Genomic DNA, 23,517 nt, shown 5'->3' with positions numbered 1-23,517 from the left:
TCTCTTGACCCCCTTTCTTCTAGAACTGCGAGTCTTCTTTGAGCTATTACCCTCAATTCCTTCCAAAGGTCCCAATGATGTTCGTCCACATTGCTGTTCGAACGGGGCAATCAACACCACCTACGGCAAGCGATCGTCAGTGTGCCCAGCAGTTCTGATGACACGTACACCTGGACACTACTCTCAAACGTGGATCATGAGGGCATGTTGAAATAATATGAGAGAAGAGGCTGTACTGATCTACAACCTTCTCCAGCGAACACATGCATTGCGACAACTCCCTAGTCGATAGGAGAATATACAAAGTTGTCGGAAAATCATAGTAACCTCCGTCTTCCACGATTACGCGCTAGCGTAGGAGAGACTTCTCGCATTGCTGGCTCATTGAGCATGTCTAATTGGTCCGCGGCAGTATCGGTGCCTGCGGAAACAGTTCACGGTAGCTACTCTACCCTCGGCGCAAATGTGATGAACTTGGTGTACACGTCTCAGCTCATTTTCTGGAGTTTCATCCTGACTCAAACCACGGTAGGGTACATTGGCCAGGAATCACTATATGGATAACTGAGCATAAAGAGTAATACTTGGTGAACGTCTGGTCTGATGCGGGAATCAGAACCGCGTGGCACTCAGATTGCGAGGGTCTGCAAGAGGTGTCTGGGCAGACCCTGCGGTTCGCGGAGCGTGGCGCACGCTTCAACGAAACAAATTCCGAATCTGGTTCCGGCTGCCTGGGCTCATACGCTTTGTCCTTGCACTGTTCGCCTTCGTTTTGGCGCTGCATGCCGTAGCTCTGTTAAGCGTATCTATTGTAGCGGACACACATCTAAATCCTGGCTTATAAAACTACTATCGTACTTTTCTGGGTCACCAGAATCAATATCGCGCCCGCTTGAGCAGTTCCTTGAGCGACAGCGTTTCGATAACTTCCGGACATATCATGACGCCACTCTGTACCCTTGCATGTGACCGACACCTGTCACACCATACACAACCGACTTGTACGGAACAAAGTGTCCCTCTACGGAACCGTGACTAGCGTGCACCTACAAAACTAAGCATCGTTCGGGTGCGGGAACTTTGACTAGCTCAAGATCTCCGTCATGGATCCCCGCAACCCGTCAGCTCCCCCGCTACATTCCAACAGTCGACCACTCTCACCTCAGGCATGTGCTGCTGTCACTGATGCCTTGCGTGAGAATTTTCAACCTCGACAGAGATGTCCCTGAACTATCATTTGAGCACTTTTTCAAGCCTCTCACAACTGGGGTAGCAAAGCTTCAATGCAACTGCATTACCCACATTGGAAGGACGGTGAACTGCAAAAGCCTCAAAGGCCGTAGCTCATGCAGGGCTATCTAGGTATCATGCATATGATGATTGGCCGCGTTAGCACTGTAGAATTCTCGCGTGGTGAAAACCGCCAACCACACTGCTTTCCACACATTTGGTGTGACCCACATCAGTTCGCCTATTAATATACAGATGGCTACAAACGGCTGCGCGGTCGGAGCTCGGATCGCGAGGCTCTTTCGGATCCCCGATGAGCCCGCTGTTACCTTACCAATGGACTACGGGGTCCCCTTAATAGATTGTCTGTCTCCCATGGGGTAGATGGCAAACACTCATATTATTCTTTGCAAAGGAGGGAGAAACACATCCGCCCCTACTGGAAAATTTCGGGAAACATGGCACAGCCAAGTGCTCCCTTGTTACCTTCATGGTTCAAACTGTCATATCTACCACTTGCCCTTGTAGTGGCCCTCGTGTTCAGAGTACGCTTTTCACATCATTCCACACGCCTCGTACTCACTCATACAGTTTGTCTACGTTGCGGCGACTTCTCCGACACGGAGTCTTCCAGGGCCATGGCACACACGTTTTACCCACTTGCGCCTCAAGCGCGCCGTCATGACTGGTCAGCGATCGTTCTACATCCACTCTCTTCATGAGAGGTACGGCCCTATTGTCCGCATTTCTCCCCATGAAGTCGCAGTAGCCGACCTCGACGCATTCAAGGAAATCCACAAGATCGGCACCAAGTACCTCAAGAGCGAGTGGTACCAACGACTTGCGAACTTCCCGAAGGCAGGCATTTTCACTATGATCGATCCTAGGGAGCATGGCCCCCGAAGGAAGCTTTTGTCGCGATCTTTCAGCCGATCTTACCTCCTGGAGAACTGGGAATCGACTGTTCGAGACAAGGTTGAACTTTGTGTCTCGCAAATCAAGAAGAACGCTGAACACGATGTTGCGGACGTATACCACTGGTGGATGATTCTTGCCTCAGATGTCACTGCTCATCTCGCTTTTGGCGAATCCTTCAACATGTTACAGACTGGCCAGGTACGAATTTCGATGCATTAGGCACTAGCTAAGACTGACATTATACACAGGCCAACGAATTCATCCGAGTTTTGAAAAAGCTCATCATGTCCGCTGGTATCATGGTTGAGGCACCAGTTCTCCGGCTTCTCCGCTTTATTCCCGTGCCAGCCATCCAAGAAATCTTCAATTGCAACGAGTTTATTTTCCGTGGAGCCGATCGCGCCGTGGAACTCGCTCGTTCCCGCTCAGGCGAGAAGAACGTTTTTGCCAAGGTCATCGAAGATTGCGAGAAAGAAGGTGAAGGTACTATCGACGACATGGACGTCAGAATCGAAGCAAGCAACGTGATTATCGCTGGAACTGACACCACAGGTGTGACCATGACCTACCTCACTTGGGCTGTGCTTCAGCGACCAGAGCTACAGAAAGCGCTTGAAGAAGAGGTTGCGCAGCTTCCCGAGGGGTTCATGGAGAACGACCTCCTCGATCTGCCCCTTACCAACGCCGTCATCGAAGAAACACATCGCTTGTATGGCGCCGCACCAAGCAGTCTGCCTCGCATCGTCCCTCAAGGCGGGAGCCAACTCGGAGGCTACTACATCCCGCAAGGCACCACGGTGAGCACGCAGGCGTACACCTTCCACCGCGATGCGAAGATCTGGTCTGATCCGCTCACGTAAGTCCACATGCGCTCGTCCATCTTTTCGTTGCACTTACCCTCTCCAGCTTCAACCCGTACCGATGGATCCCCACCAAAGAAGGCGGTACTGCCGAAGCCCTTACGCCCGAAGCCAAGCTGGCCTTCCACCCCTTCGGTGTGGGCGCTCGGTCTTGCGTGGGCATCCACCTCGCGAAGATGGAGTTGCGTTACGCCACTGCGATGTTCTTCCGCGAGTGCAAGAGCATCAAATTGGGCGCCAGGACGACGCCGGATACGATGGAGTTTGAGAACTTCTTCTTGGTAACGCCAAAGAGCCATAGGTGTGAGATCACGCTGAGGAAGGAGAAGATGTTGCAACTGTAGAGGAATAAGAGCATCTGCGGTGTTGGGAGCTTGTTGTGATATGGCTGCATAGGAAGGGCGTTTTCGGGCTGCTGTCTTTGGCCCCATCCATGTGGGAGTAGTAATGTGAATGATGCACTACGTTTGCTGTTTCTCTCCACGTGTACCATGGTCAAGTGCTTGGCCAAGGATCCAAGTGCCCTGCATTGCCCCATGGTGCGCAAAGTGGTGTCGAAGCCTCTGGCAACCGTCGCGTCAGCAACAGCGCTCACGGGAAGAATGCGCTTTGCCATGGACCAGGTTGTAGCCGATGCTCGTTCGATCTAGCTGTTCGAGCCGCTCCAGGGCTCCAGGGCTCGCCGTGCTTCACGTGACCAATGCAGCCCATCATCGCAGCTCAGCACCGCAGTTCCGAACGTGCGAGGAATACGCTGGGAGCGCGGCGGACCAGCCAAGCAGAGGTGAAAGGCAGGCGCCGCGGCCGCCAAGCGAAGTGGGCCCTCGGCCCGTTGGCGACGCCGACGAGCTCTCGTCCGCAACTTGAGACTTTGAAGCGCGACGCATCGCGCGCCGAACGTCGACGCCACGTCCACGCAACCACCGCAGCAGGGCCGCCTGCACTCGCTGCACGCCATGGACGACGGCGGCGAAGACCCCGCGCTCGCTAGCGCCTTTACCGTCGACAGCCAGCGCCTGGAGCTCGACTTCAGCTTCTGTCCGCGCCTGCTCAAGGGCAAGACGCAGATCACCATCCAGCCGCAGTCGCCCAAGCTCAAGGAGATCCACCTCAGCTGCCGCCAGCTCAAGCCGTCGCGCGTGCGCCTGCTGGGCCGCAACGTCCACCTCGAGTACCACGACCAGTACGACCATCTGGGGCTGCCCCCGCAGCACACCATCCACCAGTACCACTTCCTGCGCAACCGCGTCGGCCGCCATGAGATCGGCATCGAGGAGGAGCTGAAGATTCCCCTGCCGCCGGACTTCAAGATCCCGACGCGGCGCATGCAGGGCTCGCAGGAGATTGTCTGCGATCCGCTGGTGGTGGAGATCGAATACAAGCTCGACGACTTCCGCGACGGCCTGCACTTCGTCGGCACCGGCGAGGGCGACTCGCGCTTTCCCCACGTATACACGCGCAACACAGGCTTCCCGGGCTTCGCTTCCTCCTTGTTCCCCTGCGTAGATGACGGGAACACGCGCATCCCTTTCGAGCTGTCTGTCCGGTACCCGCGCACTGTGGCCGATGCCCTCGGAAAGGGTTCTGCCTCCGCCAGCGGGTCGCAGGCGAATGGCGTTCACAAGGCCGATAGCGTTTTGGACGGATCTAATGACGATAATGATTTGACCGAGGAGGAGCGGGCGTTGGAGATGCGGGCTGTCTGCTCCGGCGAGCTGACTGACACTGTAAGACTCCATGTTCCTGCATCCACAGCCAGACTGACCATCCCAGATTGTCGATCCCAAGGATCCAACCCGAACTACATCCAGCTTCCGCATAGACCCCATCACCGGAGGTGGCATCCTCCCACAGCACGTAGGCATTACAATAGGACCGTTTCAAGAAGTGGATCTCTCGAAATTTCGCACCGAGTCTGAAGGCGACCGCCTGCAGGATCAAGCCGTTCGGGTACACGCCTTCTGTTTGCCGGGGAGGGAGGACGAACTCAGCAACAGCGCGCAGATGATACCGAGGACGCTTGATAGCTTCGTAGACTGCTATCAGACTTATCGACTGGGGAAATCGTACGAACTTGTTTTCGTGGATGATCTACCTTACGACACTGCGCATACCATGGCACTCACCATCTGCAGCTCTCGATTGCTGTACCCAGAGAGCGTCTGGGAACCGTTAGAGCATACCACACGGACTCTAGTACATGCCGTTGCGAGCCAGTGGATTGGTGTCGATGTCATTGCTCAAGAATTTCGCGACCACTGGATAATAGCAGGAGCATCCTGGTTCATGACCGAGTTTTACCTGCGCGACCTACTTGGACGTAATGATCATCGATTTCGACAGAAGCAATACATGGATAAACTTCTGCAATTGGACGTGCGACGACCTTCGTTGTACGAGCTGGGCCGATACATCCATCTGGACCATGGCGCGCAGGAATTTATGGATCTCAAAGCTTTGGCTGTGCTGTCCATACTTCACAACCGTCTTGTTAAGACGAGTGGAAAGAATGGCGTGGACCGCTGCCTATATCGACTGCTGTTGAACCGGGCTGGTGGCTCGCTTAACAACGGTGCCATCTCTACGGATGCTTTCCTCTCACTTTGTGAGAAGGTCGGCCATCAAAAGCTCGACGGCTTCTTCAAGCAGTGGGTATATCAAGCTGGCTATCCAATATTCGAATGCCACCCGACATTCAACAAGAAGAGGCAGACGGTCAATTTAGTTATCCGGCAGTCACAAAGCGGTCCGATTAATGATGAGGCGCTCCGCTCCACCGACTTTATGCGCGAAGCTAAGGAGCGGAGTCGATCATTTCAGCCGAACTCAGATTTGCCTGCCTTTGTTGGGCCCATGACGATCCGTATCCACGAAGCAGACGGAACACCATACGAGCACATCATCGAAATCAACTCGTCACAAGTGCGGGCCGAGATCCCCTATAACACCAAATATAAACGCATCAAACGCAATAAGCTTAACAAGGAGCGACAGGCGCAGGCACAAGGAGCTGACGCGTCTGGGGAACAAGACGAGGTTACTATTTATTCTCTTGGTGACCTGTTCCTGAATTCGGAGGAAGCAGAAGAATGGAAGATCCAGGACTGGTCGACTGAAGACGAGCAGAAAATGGAGAATGAAGCGTACGAGTACATACGAGTAGACGCTGATTTCGAATGGCTCGCAAAGATATCCATCACCGATATGCCATCCTACATGTTCGTCTCGCAACTGCAACAAGACAAAGATGTTGTTGCACAGGCGGAATCCATCCAATACTTGGCCAAGAAGCAAGGACACGGTATCATTTCCAGTTTCCTTGTCAAGACGCTCATGGACGCTCGGTATTTCCACGGCATCCGGACGATGGCGGCTGAACTCCTCGCAAATCAACTGCACATTGATGGTCCGGTGGAGCTGATTGGGCTATACCATCTGAAGAAGGCTTTCCAAACGCTCTTCTTTGTCTCGAACTCGGATATGACGCGGCCCAATGACTTTTCCGATCGAGCTCTATACAATGTGCAGTGTGCTATTCCTCGGGCCATTGCAAAGGTGAAGGGACGCGATGGAAGAACGCCTGCCGAAGTCAAGCAGTTCCTGCTCGATATCATTCGCCATAACGATAATCGGGGTAACGATTTCAGTGACGATTATTACCTCGCCACACTCATGCGAGGGTTGGCTGAGTGCCTTGCTGTGACACCAGCTGATAATATCTCCATCGATTTCACAGAGCAGGCAGCAGAGATCGACTTCAGAAAGAAGGCAATGGGTGAGATCGATCGTCACAAGCGTCTTGACGAATGGATCCCTTCGTATAACAACGTCTTCACCACGACCGCACTGGAGTGCGATGCTCGGCTAATGAAGGACCGTCTAAAGCCGCTAAAGATTTCCGAGTTTCTGTTCTATAGCCAGACTGGCAACGCAGAGAATGTTCGGTTGAAGGCATGGGATTGTCTTGTGCGCCTAGGAGCGTTCTGCACAAAGGACCACATCACGAAGTTTATGATCCATGAGCTCTATGCGGACCCATCTCCATACTTCAGAACCCAACTACTCCGAATAATGGGTATAGCGATTGGCCAGATTGCGGTTGGCGATACTGTCATTCTGAATGAGCTCCAGAAGCGGGAGGAGACTGATGATCGACTCCTCGTCCTTGGAAATGAGCACGTTGAAGGACAAATTCGAAAAGACAAACAGGATCGCGCCAAGCTGGATGGTGCCCTCCGTGCACTGAGGGTCGACTTGGGCAAGAATGTGGCCTTCAAAGAGGCGCTGGAAGAGGCGCTCAAAGCCAACGGATCGTCGTTGCAGGTTGTGTCTGAGCTGTTGGACATTTGCGACATGTTTGTTGAGCAGGCTAACAAGATGATTGTGACGCTGAAATATCCGCGATACTGGAATGTGGAGCGCGTCGATCCCCCCCGTTCAGGTAAACTTCGCATGCGCTTCTACCGAGGAGAAAAGATTCGGACCAAGATGTTTCGTCCGCCGAAACCCGCTCCGGCGGCTGTGGTCGAGGAGGCTACGAAGCCGGCGCCCAAGATTGCGATCAAGTTCGGCACGGGGAAGAGTACCGCGGGCAGTCCGACAGCAGATGCGTTACCCCTAAGCCTAAAGACATCTCTGCCTGCCCAGTCGCGTCCTGCATCAGAATCCGCGCCCGGCACTCCAGTACGCGCGAATCCTCCGGGAGCTTCGCAAGATATCAAACGTCCTCTCCCTGTTCCAGAAGTACAATCTTCGGCCACCTTCACGGGCACTCCGAATGGTTCGAAGGCTTCGACACCGGCACCCTCATTCCAGGCCCAAGCACCTTCGCCAGCATCGACACAGGCTCCTGAAATATCCACACCTATGGAAGGCGTGGAATTGACCTCAGCACCAGCACCAGCGCCGCCCCGACCTCAACCCCTTCCGGTCAAATTGTCAATCCCGGCGCCCGCTCCTACCCGGTCTCCAGCTGCTACTCCCGCCCCGGCATCTGCAAGATCAACGCCTGCTCCTATTCCAACACCGACTGTCGACACCACCAAGCCGCCGAAGCTCAAGATCAAGACGCTTAAGCATCCCAAGCCGTCGTCTTCCTCGCAACCAGTCAAGTCGTCTTCTTCCTCGCAACACCCCAAGCCGTCTCCATCTCAACCCAAGGAGAAGAAGAGCAAGCACATCATACTACGCCTCCCACCGGCAAAGCTGGCCATGATTAGGAAGCGCAAGGCACAGACGGATATTGATCCTCGCCCTGCAAAACGCACAGGCACCGAGTCGCCATTCACGAACGGTTTTACGACCACGCCCAAGAGCGGGTTGGTTTCGGTCGTAAAGAAGGATGGCGAGAGGCCGCGTCTTATGGTGAAGATGAAGGTGGGGAGTGCTAATCTGGCGCGACTCGTCCGATAAGACGGTGTGCGAGAAAGCCATTGGGGCAAGAGACCTTGTACAGTTTACACTCGTGCATTTTACGGCGTTTATTGATCATTACTTTGGCATGAGGGCCAGTTTGTATTTTATGATGGGTCGATGGGAGGATTCCCCTGGTTATTGCATCTAGCGGTGGCGTTTCGGCGGCGGCTTAGGTGGGTTGACGGATATACCCTTTTACTTCCTTCCTCGCAGAGTAGCTGCTTGGGAGTGTGAATTGAGATTTTAGTGCCATGTCGGCCGATGCAGTGCCTGTGAATGAGGGCTAGTGCGGTATCCAGGACGCATACGGTATGGCGGACTGCGGTCCACAGCCCAGCCATCCTGGGCTTCCCCACATCATGTGACTTAGGCTGGCCATGCATCCATAGACTCGGTCCCAGACGTGCCGGGCCGCGTGTGCATGGCTAACACATTCGTCATAGATAATCTTCGTCAGCGATGTCGCTGCCCGCACGACAATGAGAAAGTGAGTAGCGGTGCCTGCGATCATGGTGACTACGTGGTAGACAGCAGGATTGTATCAGGTACGACCCTGGAGAAATAAATGAATGCATCCCTGCAGGCGAGCGCGAAGCAATTCGTGGGATATACTTCTAGCCCCTGTCCTGTCCTGGGTCTGCATGCTGGCAGCTGAGCCGCCGGGAGCTCTTGTGTATAATCTACCTCCAAGCACGTAGCACAGCACAGCGCAGCACAGCACAGCCTCAACACCATCGGCGCCAGGACGCGCCGTCTTGCCTGCAGGAGGATGCCCAGGTGGTTGGTCGTGAATGCCAAGTATCTCCGTAAGCGGCGTGCCGTGGTAGTGTACAGTCGCCCAAGCCAGCCGGCCTCGAAAGCTAGTTAGCTCCAATACTTGTAGAGCCGTTCCTGGCTGATTCGGTGCGCAAAGGGGACAACGGACACGGTTGCCGTTGCATCCGCTCTGTGAAGGCCGCGCAAGCCGGCGAACTCGGGGCTGCTATGCGAGAGCGAAGGACGTGGAGGAGCAAGTGACATATGAGACGGGCAGCTTGCAAGGCACCGGGACTTGTAGCGCGAACGGACCCTTCTTCTCCACCGCCTGCCCATGTCGTTGTCGGCCATTCGTCATTGACGCCGCGGACGTGCCCAGAATTCACAAGGTCCACTTGCTTGGTCCACGGTCGATTGAAAGCTCCGCGCTGTCCGGGAGCTTGAGTGTCTACGTAGTCCTGCTGTCCTCCACCCGCCTCTCCAAACTCGCGCCTGCACCTCGTCCTCCCTTGCCTCCATCGCCGCGTCTTCCGCAGCGCGTGTTGCTGCTTCCATTCGCTTCCGCGCGCTTGCCAGCACCTTTGCGCCGTATTCGTGCCCACGCGCCTCGGCTGCCCTCGCCTGCCGCGTTCATCCGACGCAGAAACCCAGAAAGCGAAAACGCGCCTCAACACGGCGTCACGGCCTGACCACGCCCACGCCCGCGCCCGCGCACACATTTGCTCTGTCCTCCAGCGCGCTGCTCGTGCAGCCAATTGCCCCGAGCCGCCATGGCCCGTCCAAAGAGAGGTGCGTGGCCTGCTGTGCTCCCTTGCTGCGACTTGCGCTGACTGCTTGCAGTTCTCTCTTTCATGTCAGAATGGGGGTATGTGACCATGTACCGCGCGCTTGAGAGACCCGCCCCAGCTGACCCCATCCCTCCGCCATCAGTGGGAATAGGCTCCACCGCCGCAACACGTCGACCGCCTCGACGCCCGCTGCCTCTCCGGCGCCTGCATCCCCGACCGTTGCGACCGCGCCGCCCAAAGAACCGAACGCGTCGTCGTTCTCCGTCGCCTCTGCCAGCTTCGACAACCAAGAAAACTCGCCGAGTCCTGACCCGCACGCGCTCCCAGACCAGCGGCGCTCCTCGCGGCCCTTGTCCATGATACAGACCTACCAGCCGCCCGTCATGGAGGTTGGCCAGGACACTCTCCCCGAGCTGCAACGTATCTTCATGTTCCTGAACAGCCACTCCAACAAGCTGTACCAAGAAGGCTACTTTCTCAAGTTTCACGACACCGACTCTCGTACGTCAATCGTCCCAATCATGCACGCTTGTGAAACTGACAGCTGCAGGCGGCCGCCCCGCTCCAGACCGCGTTTGGCAGGAGTGCTTTGCCCAACTGGCAGGCACCATCCTGTCGTTGTGGGACGCGAGCGAACTGGACAGGGTCAACCCTGACCTCTCTACAAATGATGCAGACGTCGTGCCGACATTCATCAACCTGACGGACGCTGCCATTTCCATGGTGTGTGAGAGACAAACTCACGGGAAACATCCACTGACCACAGCAGATGCCCTCGATGACGCTGGCGGACGGCAAGAAGCTCGACAATATCCTAAGCATATCCACCGCTGCGAGCAACAAATACCTGTTCCACTTCAACTCCTTCAACTCCCTCACGCAGTGGACCGCTGGTATCCGGCTCGCCGTGTACGAGCACACCTCGCTACAGGAGGCCTATACTGGAGCGTTGATCGCTGGCAAGGGAAAGCAATTAAACAACATTCGCATACTCCTGGACCGACAGCGTGCCAAATATGAAGACTGGGTCCGTGTGAGGTTTGGTGCAGGGACGCCGTGGCGCCGGTGTTGGTGCGTTGTTAGCCCGCCCGATGAGAAGGAATACGCGAAACTGCAGAAGAATCAAAAGAAGAAAGACGTGTACAACCGAAATCCTACTGTACTCAAAGGCGACATCAAGTTCTACGATTCCAAAAAGGTCGGCAAGAAGACACGGCCGATTGCGACGGTCACGGACGCCTATTCATGTTACGCCATTTACCCGCAGTCGAAGCAGCTCATTGATCAGTCAACATTGGTGAAAGTAGAGGGCAGGATCACGGTTCACTCAAAGCCCGAGCATACGACCGAGGGATTCGTCTTCATCATGCCAGAGTCTCGTCCAGCCATTACTGGATTCGAAATTATGCTCCAATTCCTCTTCCCCGTCTATGATACCTTCGCATTGTACGGACGTCCAAACAAGCTCGTTGCGGATGTCTTGGACACTCGTGGTCTCATGTTTGCAATGCCGCCGGACAGGCGTTACGGCTATCTAGAGATGTGGGATGTCGTATCTTTGATCCACACCGAAGGCAGCGACAGCTGGACAGAGCGACAATGGCGCAAACAGCTCAAAGATCTGACTTCCAAGCGAATGGCAACAATGCCTCGAACGCGCAGCAGGACTAGCACGACTAGCAGAGCAGGAACACGGAGGAACACCTTGCAAAGCCGGACCAATGTTCCTCTCTCGCGCAGTGGGACCCTAAGGTTTGAGGAGCCAGGCTCCATACATTCGCAACCTTCCACGCGCCAGCCATCTCCGACCTTAGTAGAAGGTGTCGAGCCACAGGCACCACAAAGAGTCGACTCAGCACCGCCTAGCACCGCATTCACAACCTCTCGTCATCAACGATCTGTGTCGGAACAGGTTCATGGCTACAAACAGCCATCCTCTCGCCTAGCACGGTTCGAAAGCCCCGAAGATTTGTCAAATGGTCAGATCAATGGCACATCCAGGCCTATAGATGAGCCCGACAGTTCTGAGCCTCCCAGCCCAGACTCGGCTGAGGAACCTCGAAATCTCCCTGACGTTCAAATCGCACCCTCAGCTCCGCCACAAGGCCCTGTAGCGTCTCCCCCTACCTTCGCTCATGCTCCGGGACAAAAACCTCCTGTGCCAGTGCAGCACCCGGGCACGAAGCCTAATGCCAACATGGACCCTGCAACATTGCACCAGCTGGTAGACGCAACGAATGCAGCTATCCCTGGGGGAATTGCTGTCGCCGGCGCCGCTGCTGCATGGAAAGGTCAAGATGGCTCTAATGGTGCACGAAACGGCAATGCTGGGAGCGAAAACTATCAAAATGACACCGCCAATCACCTATACGCCGAGGGTGCGTACAACAGCTACTCTGGATATCCTGGTAATCGTCTTTCGACTATTCCTGCATCACCTTTTGTCGAGCAGGATCAGTTTGTAGGACCGCCTGCAACGTACCAACCTTCCGGTCCTCCTGTGCCTGAGCACGTCGAGCTGCCCCTGCGTCAAAACAACGACGAATATGCTCAGGGTGCGTTTTATGAGAATGAAAGGAGCCACATTCAGCGCAAGCCAGTTCCAGGTCGGTCATTGCCCCTACGAGGGGACGACACCCGCTCAACTCACTCAACAACAAGCTCAACTCTAGACAGTTTACGAAACGACATAATCGACCCCGAAGCCCTCGACCGCCTCGAGTACACCGACCCAGCGTTGCTGAGACAAGCAAGTCAGTCAAGCAGCAGGTATAGCCGTGATGATGCCCTGTCTACCTCCACCCCGGATTATGCCAGCACAACAAGCGAAGAAGCACAGCCTCAGCAATCAGTACGTCGAAACGCAGATCGACCACGCAGTGGCATGCTCAAGTTTGTGGGAAATCCAGATCTCAACCCCAAATCGGAGTTTGTTGTTGGTGATACGCATTACAAACCCGCTGCAAAGCCGCTTGAGGTGACATCCGATATGCCAGCAATCGACTTCGGCCCCACATATCTACTGGATCCAAGTACCAAACGCCCCGGTACCAGTGGTACCATGACACAAGGCATGCATGACAACAGCTTCTCTCAATCAAAGGAAAATCTGGCGCTGTCTGCGAGCGAGCAGAAACGGCAGTCATATTCGGGTAGAACCACACCAACCATGTCGATGCATATGCGTACTACCTCCGGTTCGCCCCAAATCTCAGAGAATCGTAGCGTGGCTTGGCAACCTGGAATGGTGTCTCAGCCTCATCCCAATAGCCAGAGGGTGGAAGCCGAAGAATGGGTAGCTCAACGTGCTGCCATTCCGGGCCAAGCAATGACGCCTCCAGCATACGCTCATTCTAGAACCAAGTCACACACTCCGCCTGTAAGCCGAACGCATTCGGGTGATTGGTCACAATCCTTTGGTGTGGACAATAGTCCAGCACGGCCGCCAAGCCGTCCACTCAGTCGACCTTTGTCACGAGGTGCCGGCCAGCTTCTTGAACAACGTCCAACGTCCTTGCTCGTGGATAAACGCCCTACGAATCTCAGCGCCCGCGAACAGGAACAGGTTGCGAGGATAACAAACACGCCGCTTATTGACATAAATAAAAAACCGAAAATGGAGCAGAGGCCGTCCTCTGCAGGATTGACCGCATATATTGACTATCGGGAAAAGGAAAAGGCCGCTGCAAAGGCGAATCATAGTACATCGGCAATGCAAAAGGAGATTGACCGACGGATGATGGCTGCACAGCAGCGTCAGATGATGGAGATGCAACAGATGGGGCAGCAACCTCAAATCGGTCAGGCAATGGCCACGACTCCCGGGGGATATGCGACGCCAAACATGATGGCTTCACCACAGGGGTACCCGCAAGCGTACATATATTCTACACCGGGACAGATGCAACAGACATATCCGCAGCAGAGCTATTTCCCGCAGCAGAGCATGATGACTCCGATGCCCGGCCCGATGCCCGGCGGTTGGGGCACTCCAAGCCCGCAGTCTATGCCGGCGCAGTACTTCATGCAGCAGCCGCAGCAGCAATACCAGCAACAACCTGCTACGCAGCCGTACGGCGCGAGCTTCGATCAGGCGCAGGCGGCGGCGAGATATGCACACCAGCAGGGACAGCAGCGTAGACACTATTAGACTAGTCTATCTCGGGCTTATGAGATCAGTTATGATCAACGATGTTACGAGGATTGACGGCTTCGTTTTGGCATAGTTTGGGGGTTGCATAGTTCTTGGATTCGTGACCTGTACGTTTTATTTAATGTGCATATGCATTCTTTTCTAGTGGCATAGTCCTGGGCGGAAGGGGTTTGGGGTGTTTGGTAGGGCAACAGAAAAGGGGAGAGAGGGCGTAGATAGATGTAATTACTTGAATGAGTGCTTGTTGGAGTCGATGCCATCGTGCTTATTGTATGTCTTTTTGTATTCTCTGTCGTTGGGTTAGAAGCATAAATGCAGGGGAGCGTTTGGTGCCGTCTTGAAAGAGGTCAGAATGAGGTTTCAAGCGGACGTTGCGAGTGCTATATGGCGAGGCAAGAAAAAGACTTCTGCTTCATATGGCTGCTTTCTCGTATGGAAATGATGGTGTAGACTGGTTGGTAGCTCACATTGCTGCTTGCTCGTTGCTTGTAGCATCTTGAAAGCGAAATCGGAATACTAAACAGATGAAAAACTAGGTTCCTTTGTTAGGGTTTCATGGAATCCCACAATTCGATTGACGGGCCTGCAGCTTGATTGTTGGACCCTGATCGTAGTCCCACGATGATAGATACATATAAGCCCCGTTCAAACCGCACGTTTGAGTTCCCTCTCCCATCGCGCCCCTGCCTCTTCCCTTGTCACTCTGGGCCTCTGCACTGTTTGTACATGGGTCTACTGCCTCGTCGCCCGAGATTCCGACCTCCACAACTCAGACCAGCACCAGTATACAGAGAGAGCGAGCCCCGCACCCAGGACGTCAAATATGTCGTCAACTAACACCATGGAGAAGATGATCCCGATGTGAGAGCGCTCCCAGAGCCGCATCAGTTGGCGAGCTGTAATGTAAGTTCCTGCTCCGCAGGCAACTGGTAGGGTGGCCATAAGGGCTAGACCGCAATATTCCGCGATGTTCTCGCGCCCACCGCCTATCTCGCGAACATGCTCAAGCCACTTACTCCCATATTTTTCCGGGCCTCTGTGTTGTCGATACGATGGTGCATTTCCTCTTTGTCACTCCTCTGCATTCCTGGTAATCAAGTTTTCTTGTGGAATATACTGAAATGACCATCGAATCGTTCAAACCCACCAACGACTGGAAAATAATAAGTCTTCCGCTGTATTCAACCCTGGGCGTTTTATTCCTAATCTACCCTACATCTTCAATATATCCTACCAACTAGTCACCCCAGTCAACAGTCATCCTTTTCTCAATAGAGAACCGGAGTCGATCCTCTAGTCATCAACACACGTCTTCCCAAAGCCACCGCAATCCGCACACTGGCATGGAATGTTGCCTCCACAGCAATTGATATAATTGCAGTTCCAACCAGGGCCTTCGAACGTCACGGTAGTGCTATGATAACACATCAGTATCACCGGTTGACAAGTCAAAATACACGATAAGAGAACTGCACTCACCATCGCCCTTTCTCATCGCAATACGTCGCATCCCATGGCCCCGCAAGGGCTGTCACTTCGAACTCAAGCGTTCCGCCTGCAGACCCGCCGTCGCCGCAGTCAACCAGATGGTGCCCTCCTCCCTCAAATATCTCCGTGCTGCAAATCAGCGCATCATTCACCTTCACGTTCATCCACTCCGTCGAACCCAGTCCACTGTGTGCTTCGCCGTACACTTCGACGCAGTAGCTCGCCGCGAGTGGCGTGAGGGCCAGCACGGCTGCTACAAGGGTCTTGGAAAATTGCATGTTGGCTCGCAAATGTCTCAGGAGAGTAATGGTGAAGACGATTGTGACAACCTAATGATAATCACCTCTATGATGTTTCTTGAGGTGCTTCGTGTTCTTAACCCTTCTTATACCCTCTACGTCTCCTCTGGCCCTCCCCTCCTCACCGAGTCAAGCAGATTGTCAGCCAAGTCGTATTTCTCCAAACGCAGACCCCAATACGAAGTCCGGGAATCCTTCACAAGCATTCGAAGTATCGTCGGTGCTGATGATGGAAGGCGAACACTGCGTCCTGCTCGCACGCCGGTAGGGGCGCATGATACACAGGGTACGTACGAAGACGTTACGTCATACCACCCCAAAATACATGCCCAACATCGTGTTTCTTTCCCCACGAATACTGAGTACGTCATAGGTGAGTTCCAGTGACTATCATATCTGTTCATCTGTTCACTTCTGTCGATCGAGATTCATCAAATCCAAGGTCAACCAGACCCGAGTACGTCAAAGCTGCCCTGTCTCCTTCTTGATTCTGTCATACTTTGCGAGCTCGATGATCACAGTTGTGGCCTATGTGTCATGATTATTCCTTCCACTGGGATTGACATGCTGAAGGATTTGCTCGACAAACCGCAGCAGGACGGTTGCTCGCTCAGTTTCGGAGCGCGAGGGGCAGATCTCTATCACCCGCGGCAAAGTATCTGTGACAAGCATGGAATAAGTGAGGAACTCCGCATAATGTAATGACTAATGGACAGTGTGTATATCGAAACCTCCTCGTGCTCCCCAAGAGGCACTGATTTCCGGGAGATCTTGATCGCAAACAAATTCTGCCGCAATTGTCAGCTCGATTAGCAGAGTTGCACTCAGTACAACACTGTGATATCTCAGCGTTCGCTCTAATGATTTACCTGGAGGATCGCCTTTGCTCTCGTCAGGAGACAAGATTTCTTGAAAGCCTCAACCTCAATGTCTTGCTAATGCATCCAGGGCTTGGGCTGATGTACACTTTGGAATCTGGTCAGAGTTCCATTGAGTAGACAACTAGTGGCAACTGCAATGCCCAGTGTTGCTTCCAGATGAGGCCGCAAGTCGTGGCTCAAACCGGCCAGCTTCGCTTTCCGAGCTTATTGATGGAGTCAGCATGCTTCCAGACATCCTCAAGGTCGTGATAGCTTTCTGCCCAGAAGCGGACCATAGACCAGTACCTGAGTGTAAGCTGGTCTATCAACGCTGCTTCACTCTGGGATAATATACGCACAGCTCCATATAATACATCAAGTTCCGCAATACTTATAACCATCGCTTCGTGAATCTTTTGTAAGTTATCTGAATCTTGGTCGTTATGATGGATTAAATGAAATGCCACGGTCTTTCAAAGCGATCCGAACTTTCTTTTTCCTGTATCAATACCTGTAAATGAGCGTGTAGTTCCTGTGTAGGAATGGGTGGAAATTATCAGTTAAGGATATTTGTATAGCGTGATGACTAGCAAATAGTCCACGAAGCATGACCGGCGGTTTTGGTACACAGTATGCAGCTAGTCACATAAGTTGCTCTTCCCTGCCTAGCAATGTCATCAACAACCGATTCGGAGGTCTAATGCATGCCAATTGACCCAGTCTGCGCGAAAAGCTCATATTTTTAGAGTAGATGTATCAGTAGCAGGAAGCTATGAAGGACTGTATTGTTCCTATGAGAGCTGATACATGAGATGGTTCTTATGCTCAAGCTTATCGGCCCGAGAGGCTGGTACCCCTCAGCAGCTGGCGTACACCCAATCAATCTCAAACAGCTCCAGTTCCGTCACAGTAGAGTCGTTATGTGAGGATGAAATGCCACAAGAAAGTGTTGGGCCAAAACCTCTCCGTGTCGATATCGATCCCGAGACTACATTTGTTTCCCCCGTCGAGCCTCGCGAAGTTGTTTTGCTTCCTCCTTCAGCATTCATGTTTACCGCTTCGTATTTTCCCGTGAACACACTGGGACACAAGCTCGGCGTTCCATACCAATGGATCTGATGAACAAGATGTTGGAGGGAGCTTGGCAAGCAGTTCAGGGTGATCTATAGTATTATCACTGGAGTGTGGGAGAGAGCTCCCACGCTCCATATATATAGAGATATTGCCAGGTCTAAGCGCAGAACTAGCCATATACGTACAGGAAGCTCCCCGAGCATACAAGGGAGCTCCGCAGAGGAGCTGCCCAATGGCGTTTCACGTCACACAAGACCGCACATCAAAGGTGCTTGTCGAAGAACATGTACGATTTTCTCTCATACCAGAAGATGCAAACCCTTTTACTACACACTTCGGACATCCTGCACCTCGCCTTCAAATACCGCTTCAGCCTCCTCGCTCGTAACACTTCGCCTCGGAGTGACGTTTGTCATCTCCCAGTCCGCCCAGGTAGTGTACTCCTAATCTGCTTGCACCATGCCCATGTAACTGATGTAGGTGAAGAGCATGGCGATGCCGAAGGATAACATAGGTATGTAGATGTTGAAATCATTTGCACCTTGGATGAATGCTCTAATGCATTCACAGAAGGCGTGGACCATCATTATGATGACGAGAAGATCACACCGCTGGATATAAACCACCAAACGATCACGCTCCGTGGATGTGTCAGGCGTCGAAACACGTGGGCGGGCAGTGGACCCGTGAGCGTTTATGTCGATGGCCTCTGATAGGAGTAAAGTAGAGCGACCAGAGCAAATATATTAGCTGCCTAAAGTGTGGTCTCTTTGTTGAACATGATGTTGTAGAGTCGTTGCTATTCCGGAAATTGTGCGATATGAAACAATGATCGATGTGAGAAGCGGTAGCGGAGGTAATCTAAAGAGTATGGGTGTGCGGGACACAACTTTCACCGTTAAATAAGTTCAAACTGACCGTGCCTGCCACTTAGCGCCGGCACACGAGCCTGCGGCGAAGGGTGGTGGTACATGAAGTCTCGACTCGCGCTTAGGATTGGGTGCCCATGGAGCGAATTAAGAACATTTGTGCTTCCGGGTATAGTCAGGCTTTGGTGCGCTTCATGCATTGTTCAGTGAGATCTTGACCTGGATTTCGACTAGGTACACAATGTATTTATTTGTATGCACATCATCAAGTGATAAAATAGTACCCGAAGCCAGAATTTGGCTTCCATAGGCGTATGAGACGTAGTCAATGCCCTTGCGAGCCACATGACATCGCCTTAGATAAAGCATTGGAATAATCCCATACATATCATGGACACATTGAGAATACGAGAGCGGAAGATTTTTAGCATACCACATTGATCTGCGGAGCACATCCATTGCTCAAGTATAGATACCCAAGCATTCTACATGCTTGGGCCACCACACGAAAACCCGACGAGAAATATGCATAATTCGGCGGTCTGCAATATACGACACTCTATACCGGATCTCAATCCTCTTTCTACCATAGCCAAGGACGCCAGGAATGCCCTTGCTGTTTCGCTGCATTATGCGTTACCGGCACGAGCCGTGTCGCTTCGGATGTATCTAAATAAAGGCAAAGACTACGGCTGGACGCAAAGTACACATACCGGGCACCAGGTTACAGCGAGCAACGGTGTAAGCGAGACTTTCTCGGAGAATTCTCGAGATCCGTCGAGATGTCCGATGGAGAGTAGATTGAAGTCTGTTCAACTTGCAGGCACGACGACCGACGACCGACGACAAAGTTATCTGACTGTTCATCGTCAAGGCTTTGTGCGTGCGCAGTCGGAAGATTGCATAATTGATGACTCACTGCTTGCTTTGCATCAGTTCGACCAGAAATACGGATGTTGCCGCAGGTGAACACCGCAACCAGTCTTCCCATGGTGAGTCCTGGATATATTCAGCCCCGAGTTGCTATTATGCTCAGGATTCGCATCATGTAGATCAAGTTAAAGAACAGACGACCTTCGACGTGAATGTCGTCACATCCAGTCGTGTCGGTCAGCGAGTTTGCGGAGCCAATTACTGAAGCGCATGGTCCTGTCGCGAGGCGGCTGTATAGCAAGCCTAGGAGCTGTCTTGGAAAGAAGAATCCAGAGAAAGAGACCGAGCATCTGTCACAACATCTTCTGCGACGGTAGAAGATGCTCCATGCTAGAGGCTGCTAGCGCGACGTCTTCGTACGCAAAAAGGGAAAGAGCTTTGAACTTGCTTTCCCCAGCACGAGACTCGTCAGCAGTGGCCATGTATCGGACTACAACACAGCATGCACCCAAAAGAAAATCTGCATCTATCCGAAACCCGCGAAGACTACGCCATCAGTGCCAAGCTGACATCGGCTTTGCATATAGCGTGCGTGGGAGAGACGACTTGCTGCGTAGTGAATTCATACGAATAAGGAAGGAGAATTGAGTAGTAGACGGAGCTAGTTCTAGAGTCTACATGGAACATATGCAGAAGGTCTTGAGCATGCGAAAAACACCTGCAGAAGATAACCTTGCAGCGCCAACGTGCGTTGGGTGTTCCTTCCCTTTTAGGTAGGTGAGGAGAATAAGAGTCATCACAACGCCAGATTAGCTAAGATCGAAGAGTAGAATGACCACACCGTATGACGTAGTTTTGATGAAGGGAAGATAGAGCTGCCTAATTCATCAACCTGCTGTATTCGGAACGCTTCGAGATCATTCTCGCAGGTGGAGATGCTTGTAGACTACTGAGCGATGAATCAGTTTCTACGAAGGCCATCGTAACCGTCGGGAACTGGCTCGTAGTATGTAGTTTAGGGTCGGGATACTCGGCTATTGACAATAGTCTACTAAAAGCGAAGCAACAGCCAGCTGGGACCTGGAAAACATTCTCCATCACGTGTGATCCTTCAGCCCAGTCCTTGTCGGCTGAATGCCAAACTTTATTTCAACGACTGGCCTCGAGACGAATGCCTGCCGCTCGAAGCGATTGCCAGCTGCGTCTTGTCAATATTGAGTGCTGGTCGTATATTAGGTGTTGTATGCAGTAGGCTGTTCAGGGTGTAAGGATCGACGCAGGGATATGCGAATGCAGGTGCAACGGACCGGGGATTTAGCCATAACCGCTGGAGCTTTTGTTGTAGGTCGAACCACAGATGCCGAGGTGGGCGCATACGAACTGTCTCCATGTGATGAGTGTTGACAGGATCGAAGAGGCGTGCTAAGCTGGCGTGGAGAAGGTGAAAGTATTGAAATGACCAAAGCTTCCTGTTTCGAGCACGCTTGTGCGGAGAAATGGCCCCGAGGAAAGCGGATCGATGGCGATCAATAAAAGGAAGGGTGGAGTTTCGAGCCAGGCACCAAACACGTGTCCCACGCATGTCTTGCCCAGCGGTGAACATCCGGCGGCTCGTATGGAACGGTGAGAGCAAGTACCTTCCAGAAGAGCGCGGGATTGATGCAAACTTGTTATCGCGCTGCAAGGCACGGACATGGCGCATATGCTGGATAGGCAATGGTACGCGACTACTCGCATGTAGAGAGCATCTTTCGGAGCACGCCCATCAACGTCCCGTTCTCTAGCGCAGCCGCCACCCTTTCCTTGTCGCCCAGCTGCTTGTTGACGGCTTCGTCGGTGCTGTGGGTACCTTTCTTGATACGGACGTCGACTCGGAAGCGCGGTGGCAACGCTTGCTCAAGGCGTGTGCGCACGCCCAGCCCAATGACTGTCGCAAGAGAGCAGTGCGTGATGGTGGGCGTAATCTCCACGACCACGGTGCTGATAGACGAGTGGGGGGAGCTCGGGGGCTGGATGTGAATATCAGGCAGGTTCACCACAGCGAGGGAACCAAGCGAAAGTGGATGCTCAGGGTCGGAGATGGACGAGATCAGGTCTGCATAGCGACATGGTCAGCGAGTGCGCATTGAACAATGACTCTGGTTGGGCCTTGAAACGCACCGTAGACCTCTTGCTCGTCAATGTCCTCGACCGAGTCATCGTCAGAGTCGCTGGACGACAACGGGTGCTCAAACGGGTCATTGAGGTAGCTGTACTGGGGTATCAGGCCATCAAACAGCCCTGTGCCGCCGTCATCCCGCCGCTTGACGTTGGATCCCCGGCGGCGGGAGGGCAGATCCGACAGGCTGAGGATGGTGGGGTTCGCATTCTGCTTGTCGTCCATGGTGTCGCAGCACGTCTACAGCGGCCAGGTACAGTTGCAGGTAAGGAACCTTGCGGTGTTGCATCTGTCCATGGTGGCGTGCCTGCGCTCGCAAATCTGTGCGCCAAGCGCCCCTCTCTATCGACCCCACCAACACCAACATCGCCCACGATAGCCGGGGGCAGCGCCCGCTTACTGAGCAGCAAAGGACTCAAAGTGGCCGCCGGCACCCGCCGACATATTTCGTTACCACATACCGGTGTGTTGCGAGCATATCGCGCCAGCCATTCACTGCACTAGGCCGCAACCGGGAGCGCTTTTTGCGGGGTGCCTCGGACAAATGTTGGCTGACAAGGACCAGGTGCGTGCGGGACATTGTTGGGCGAGCGACCGTTCGGCCGTGCTGCCTGGTGGTCGGCGACTACCGGCCTCGACGATAGAATGGCCATGATCTGATCAGGCAAGTTTGCTGTGCGGCTTGATGTAGCGGCTGACGCGGGATCTCACAGGCCGTTGCAAAAGCGCGAGCCACGAACCTGGCCTGGAGCGCCGTCACCACCCCTTCTTTGCTAGCTGCTACAGCGCGTGGGCACCTGTAACGGCGTTGACGCGGGCAGCCCAGCCGAGCAGGCAGCGCCTCAGGGTTTGGCCTAACCTTAGCGGCAGCCTGCTGGATCCACCTAATATGCTTTTACGATATTTCGAGAAACGAGCGAGAGCTTCCACGGCGCCGTCGTGGAACTTGCAGAGAAAACGTCAACGGTACGTCTCAGCGTGGGATCACCATGCTGATCTTCTCCCACAGCCCCCTGTCAGGCACCAAGCGGCGTCACCGACGTACCCTTGCAACCTGGAACATATCGAACCGGGGAATTGGGCCTGTGGCCAGTGACGTGGTTGGCCAGACATCCACTCTCCCGGCACTGTGAGTGTGGGCGACCTACCTTCCGCAGAACATCCGACCAAACTTCGGGTGCATGTATACACACCCTCCACATGGCGAAACTACTTTACCTCCTGAACAGTCTCGACACTGCAACATTTGAAACTGCTGCTGCTGCTGGTGTCCAAGTCTTGTGTGGCTCCTTAGCCGGATCGACTTCGGACTTGTTGTACTCGACGCTGCTCAGTCCATGCCGCTGCAACTATTGATAACAATCTACCGACTCTCGATCCCATTCCTACCGACTTGGCATAATGACGCTCTCCTTTTGAGCATGACATCCCCTGGAATCGTTTCGTGGCACGGTCGCACAAACTAGTCCCAGAGCCGTGGAGATGCAAATGCTGTGCTTCCTAAACAAATGAATCTCGTGTGCCCTTCATGCGTTGGGTCAATCTGCAATTTGACGGGCGTTCTGCGCTCACAGCTTGTCCAGCATTTGACCGTAAAAGTAGGCGGCGAAAGATGGCGCTGTTCCATGCGCTGAAGCCAAAGCCTAGCGTCCAACTACCCCGATTTGCGCCGAGGCATCTCACGCGGCAAGTGTGCATGATCCACTGGCGCAAGTATGGATCGTCTCAAGGCAAACCTGGTGGAAAACAGGTGGAAACTACTCTGTTCTTATTGAG

The 23,517-nt window shown here is 53.5% G+C and overlaps 7 protein-coding genes across 7 annotated transcripts; 4 read left to right on the top strand and 3 right to left on the bottom strand.

Annotated features, from left to right (window-relative positions):
- The first annotated feature begins 16 nt into the window (after positions 1–16).
- On the top strand, positions 17–600 carry CC84DRAFT_1162843 (uncharacterized protein). The gene has a single exon (XM_018178110.1). It carries the CDS (start codon positions 391–393, stop codon positions 562–564), a length of 174 nt encoding a protein of 57 aa, XP_018039419.1. The 5' UTR covers positions 17–390; the 3' UTR covers positions 565–600.
- An 852-nt stretch (positions 601–1,452) lies between these two features.
- CC84DRAFT_1257778 (cytochrome P450) lies at positions 1,453–3,458 on the top strand. Its single transcript, XM_018184762.1, has 4 exons — positions 1,453–1,775; positions 1,822–2,346; positions 2,397–3,004; positions 3,055–3,458. The coding sequence occupies exons 1-4, from the start codon at positions 1,689–1,691 to the stop codon at positions 3,350–3,352; spliced, it is 1,518 nt and encodes a 505-aa protein (XP_018039418.1). The 5' UTR covers positions 1,453–1,688; the 3' UTR covers positions 3,353–3,458.
- A 433-nt stretch (positions 3,459–3,891) lies between these two features.
- On the top strand, positions 3,892–8,634 carry CC84DRAFT_1116009 (uncharacterized protein). The gene is made up of 2 exons (XM_018175448.1): positions 3,892–4,735; positions 4,782–8,634. Exons 1-2 carry the CDS (start codon positions 3,965–3,967, stop codon positions 8,418–8,420), a joined length of 4,410 nt encoding a protein of 1,469 aa, XP_018039417.1. The 5' UTR covers positions 3,892–3,964; the 3' UTR covers positions 8,421–8,634.
- A 1,315-nt stretch (positions 8,635–9,949) lies between these two features.
- CC84DRAFT_1215496 (uncharacterized protein) lies at positions 9,950–14,117 on the top strand (the record flags this gene model as incomplete). Its single annotated transcript, XM_018182723.1, has 5 exons — positions 9,950–9,968; positions 10,020–10,044; positions 10,110–10,468; positions 10,518–10,690; positions 10,737–14,117. The coding sequence occupies 5 exons, from the start codon at positions 9,950–9,952 to the stop codon at positions 14,115–14,117; spliced, it is 3,957 nt and encodes a 1,318-aa protein (XP_018039416.1).
- A 1,296-nt stretch (positions 14,118–15,413) lies between these two features.
- On the bottom strand, positions 15,414–15,919 carry CC84DRAFT_1240849 (uncharacterized protein; the record flags this gene model as incomplete). Its single annotated transcript, XM_018184034.1, has 2 exons — positions 15,600–15,919; positions 15,414–15,534 (listed from the first exon to the last, which is right to left on the bottom strand). Exons 1-2 carry the CDS (start codon positions 15,884–15,886, stop codon positions 15,414–15,416), a joined length of 408 nt encoding a protein of 135 aa, XP_018039415.1. The 5' UTR covers positions 15,887–15,919.
- A 4,560-nt stretch (positions 15,920–20,479) lies between these two features.
- Positions 20,480–21,488, bottom strand: CC84DRAFT_601341 (uncharacterized protein). The gene has a single exon (XM_018186843.1). It carries the CDS (start codon positions 21,283–21,285, stop codon positions 20,728–20,730), a length of 558 nt encoding a protein of 185 aa, XP_018039414.1. The 5' UTR covers positions 21,286–21,488; the 3' UTR covers positions 20,480–20,727.
- Positions 21,311–21,966, bottom strand: CC84DRAFT_1215494 (uncharacterized protein; the record flags this gene model as incomplete). Its single annotated transcript, XM_018182722.1, has 2 exons — positions 21,311–21,678; positions 21,744–21,966. 2 exons carry the CDS (start codon positions 21,964–21,966, stop codon positions 21,311–21,313), a joined length of 591 nt encoding a protein of 196 aa, XP_018039413.1.
- Between the last annotated feature and the right edge of the window lie 1,551 nt (positions 21,967–23,517).

The sequence above is a fragment of the Paraphaeosphaeria sporulosa genome (genome assembly GCF_001642045.1).
Source record: "Paraphaeosphaeria sporulosa strain AP3s5-JAC2a unplaced genomic scaffold CC84scaffold_3, whole genome shotgun sequence".
NCBI lineage: Eukaryota > Fungi > Ascomycota > Dothideomycetes > Pleosporales > Didymosphaeriaceae > Paraphaeosphaeria > Paraphaeosphaeria sporulosa.
Note: the sequence above shows the minus strand (reverse complement) of the source record. Positions and strands in the feature narration are given on the sequence as shown.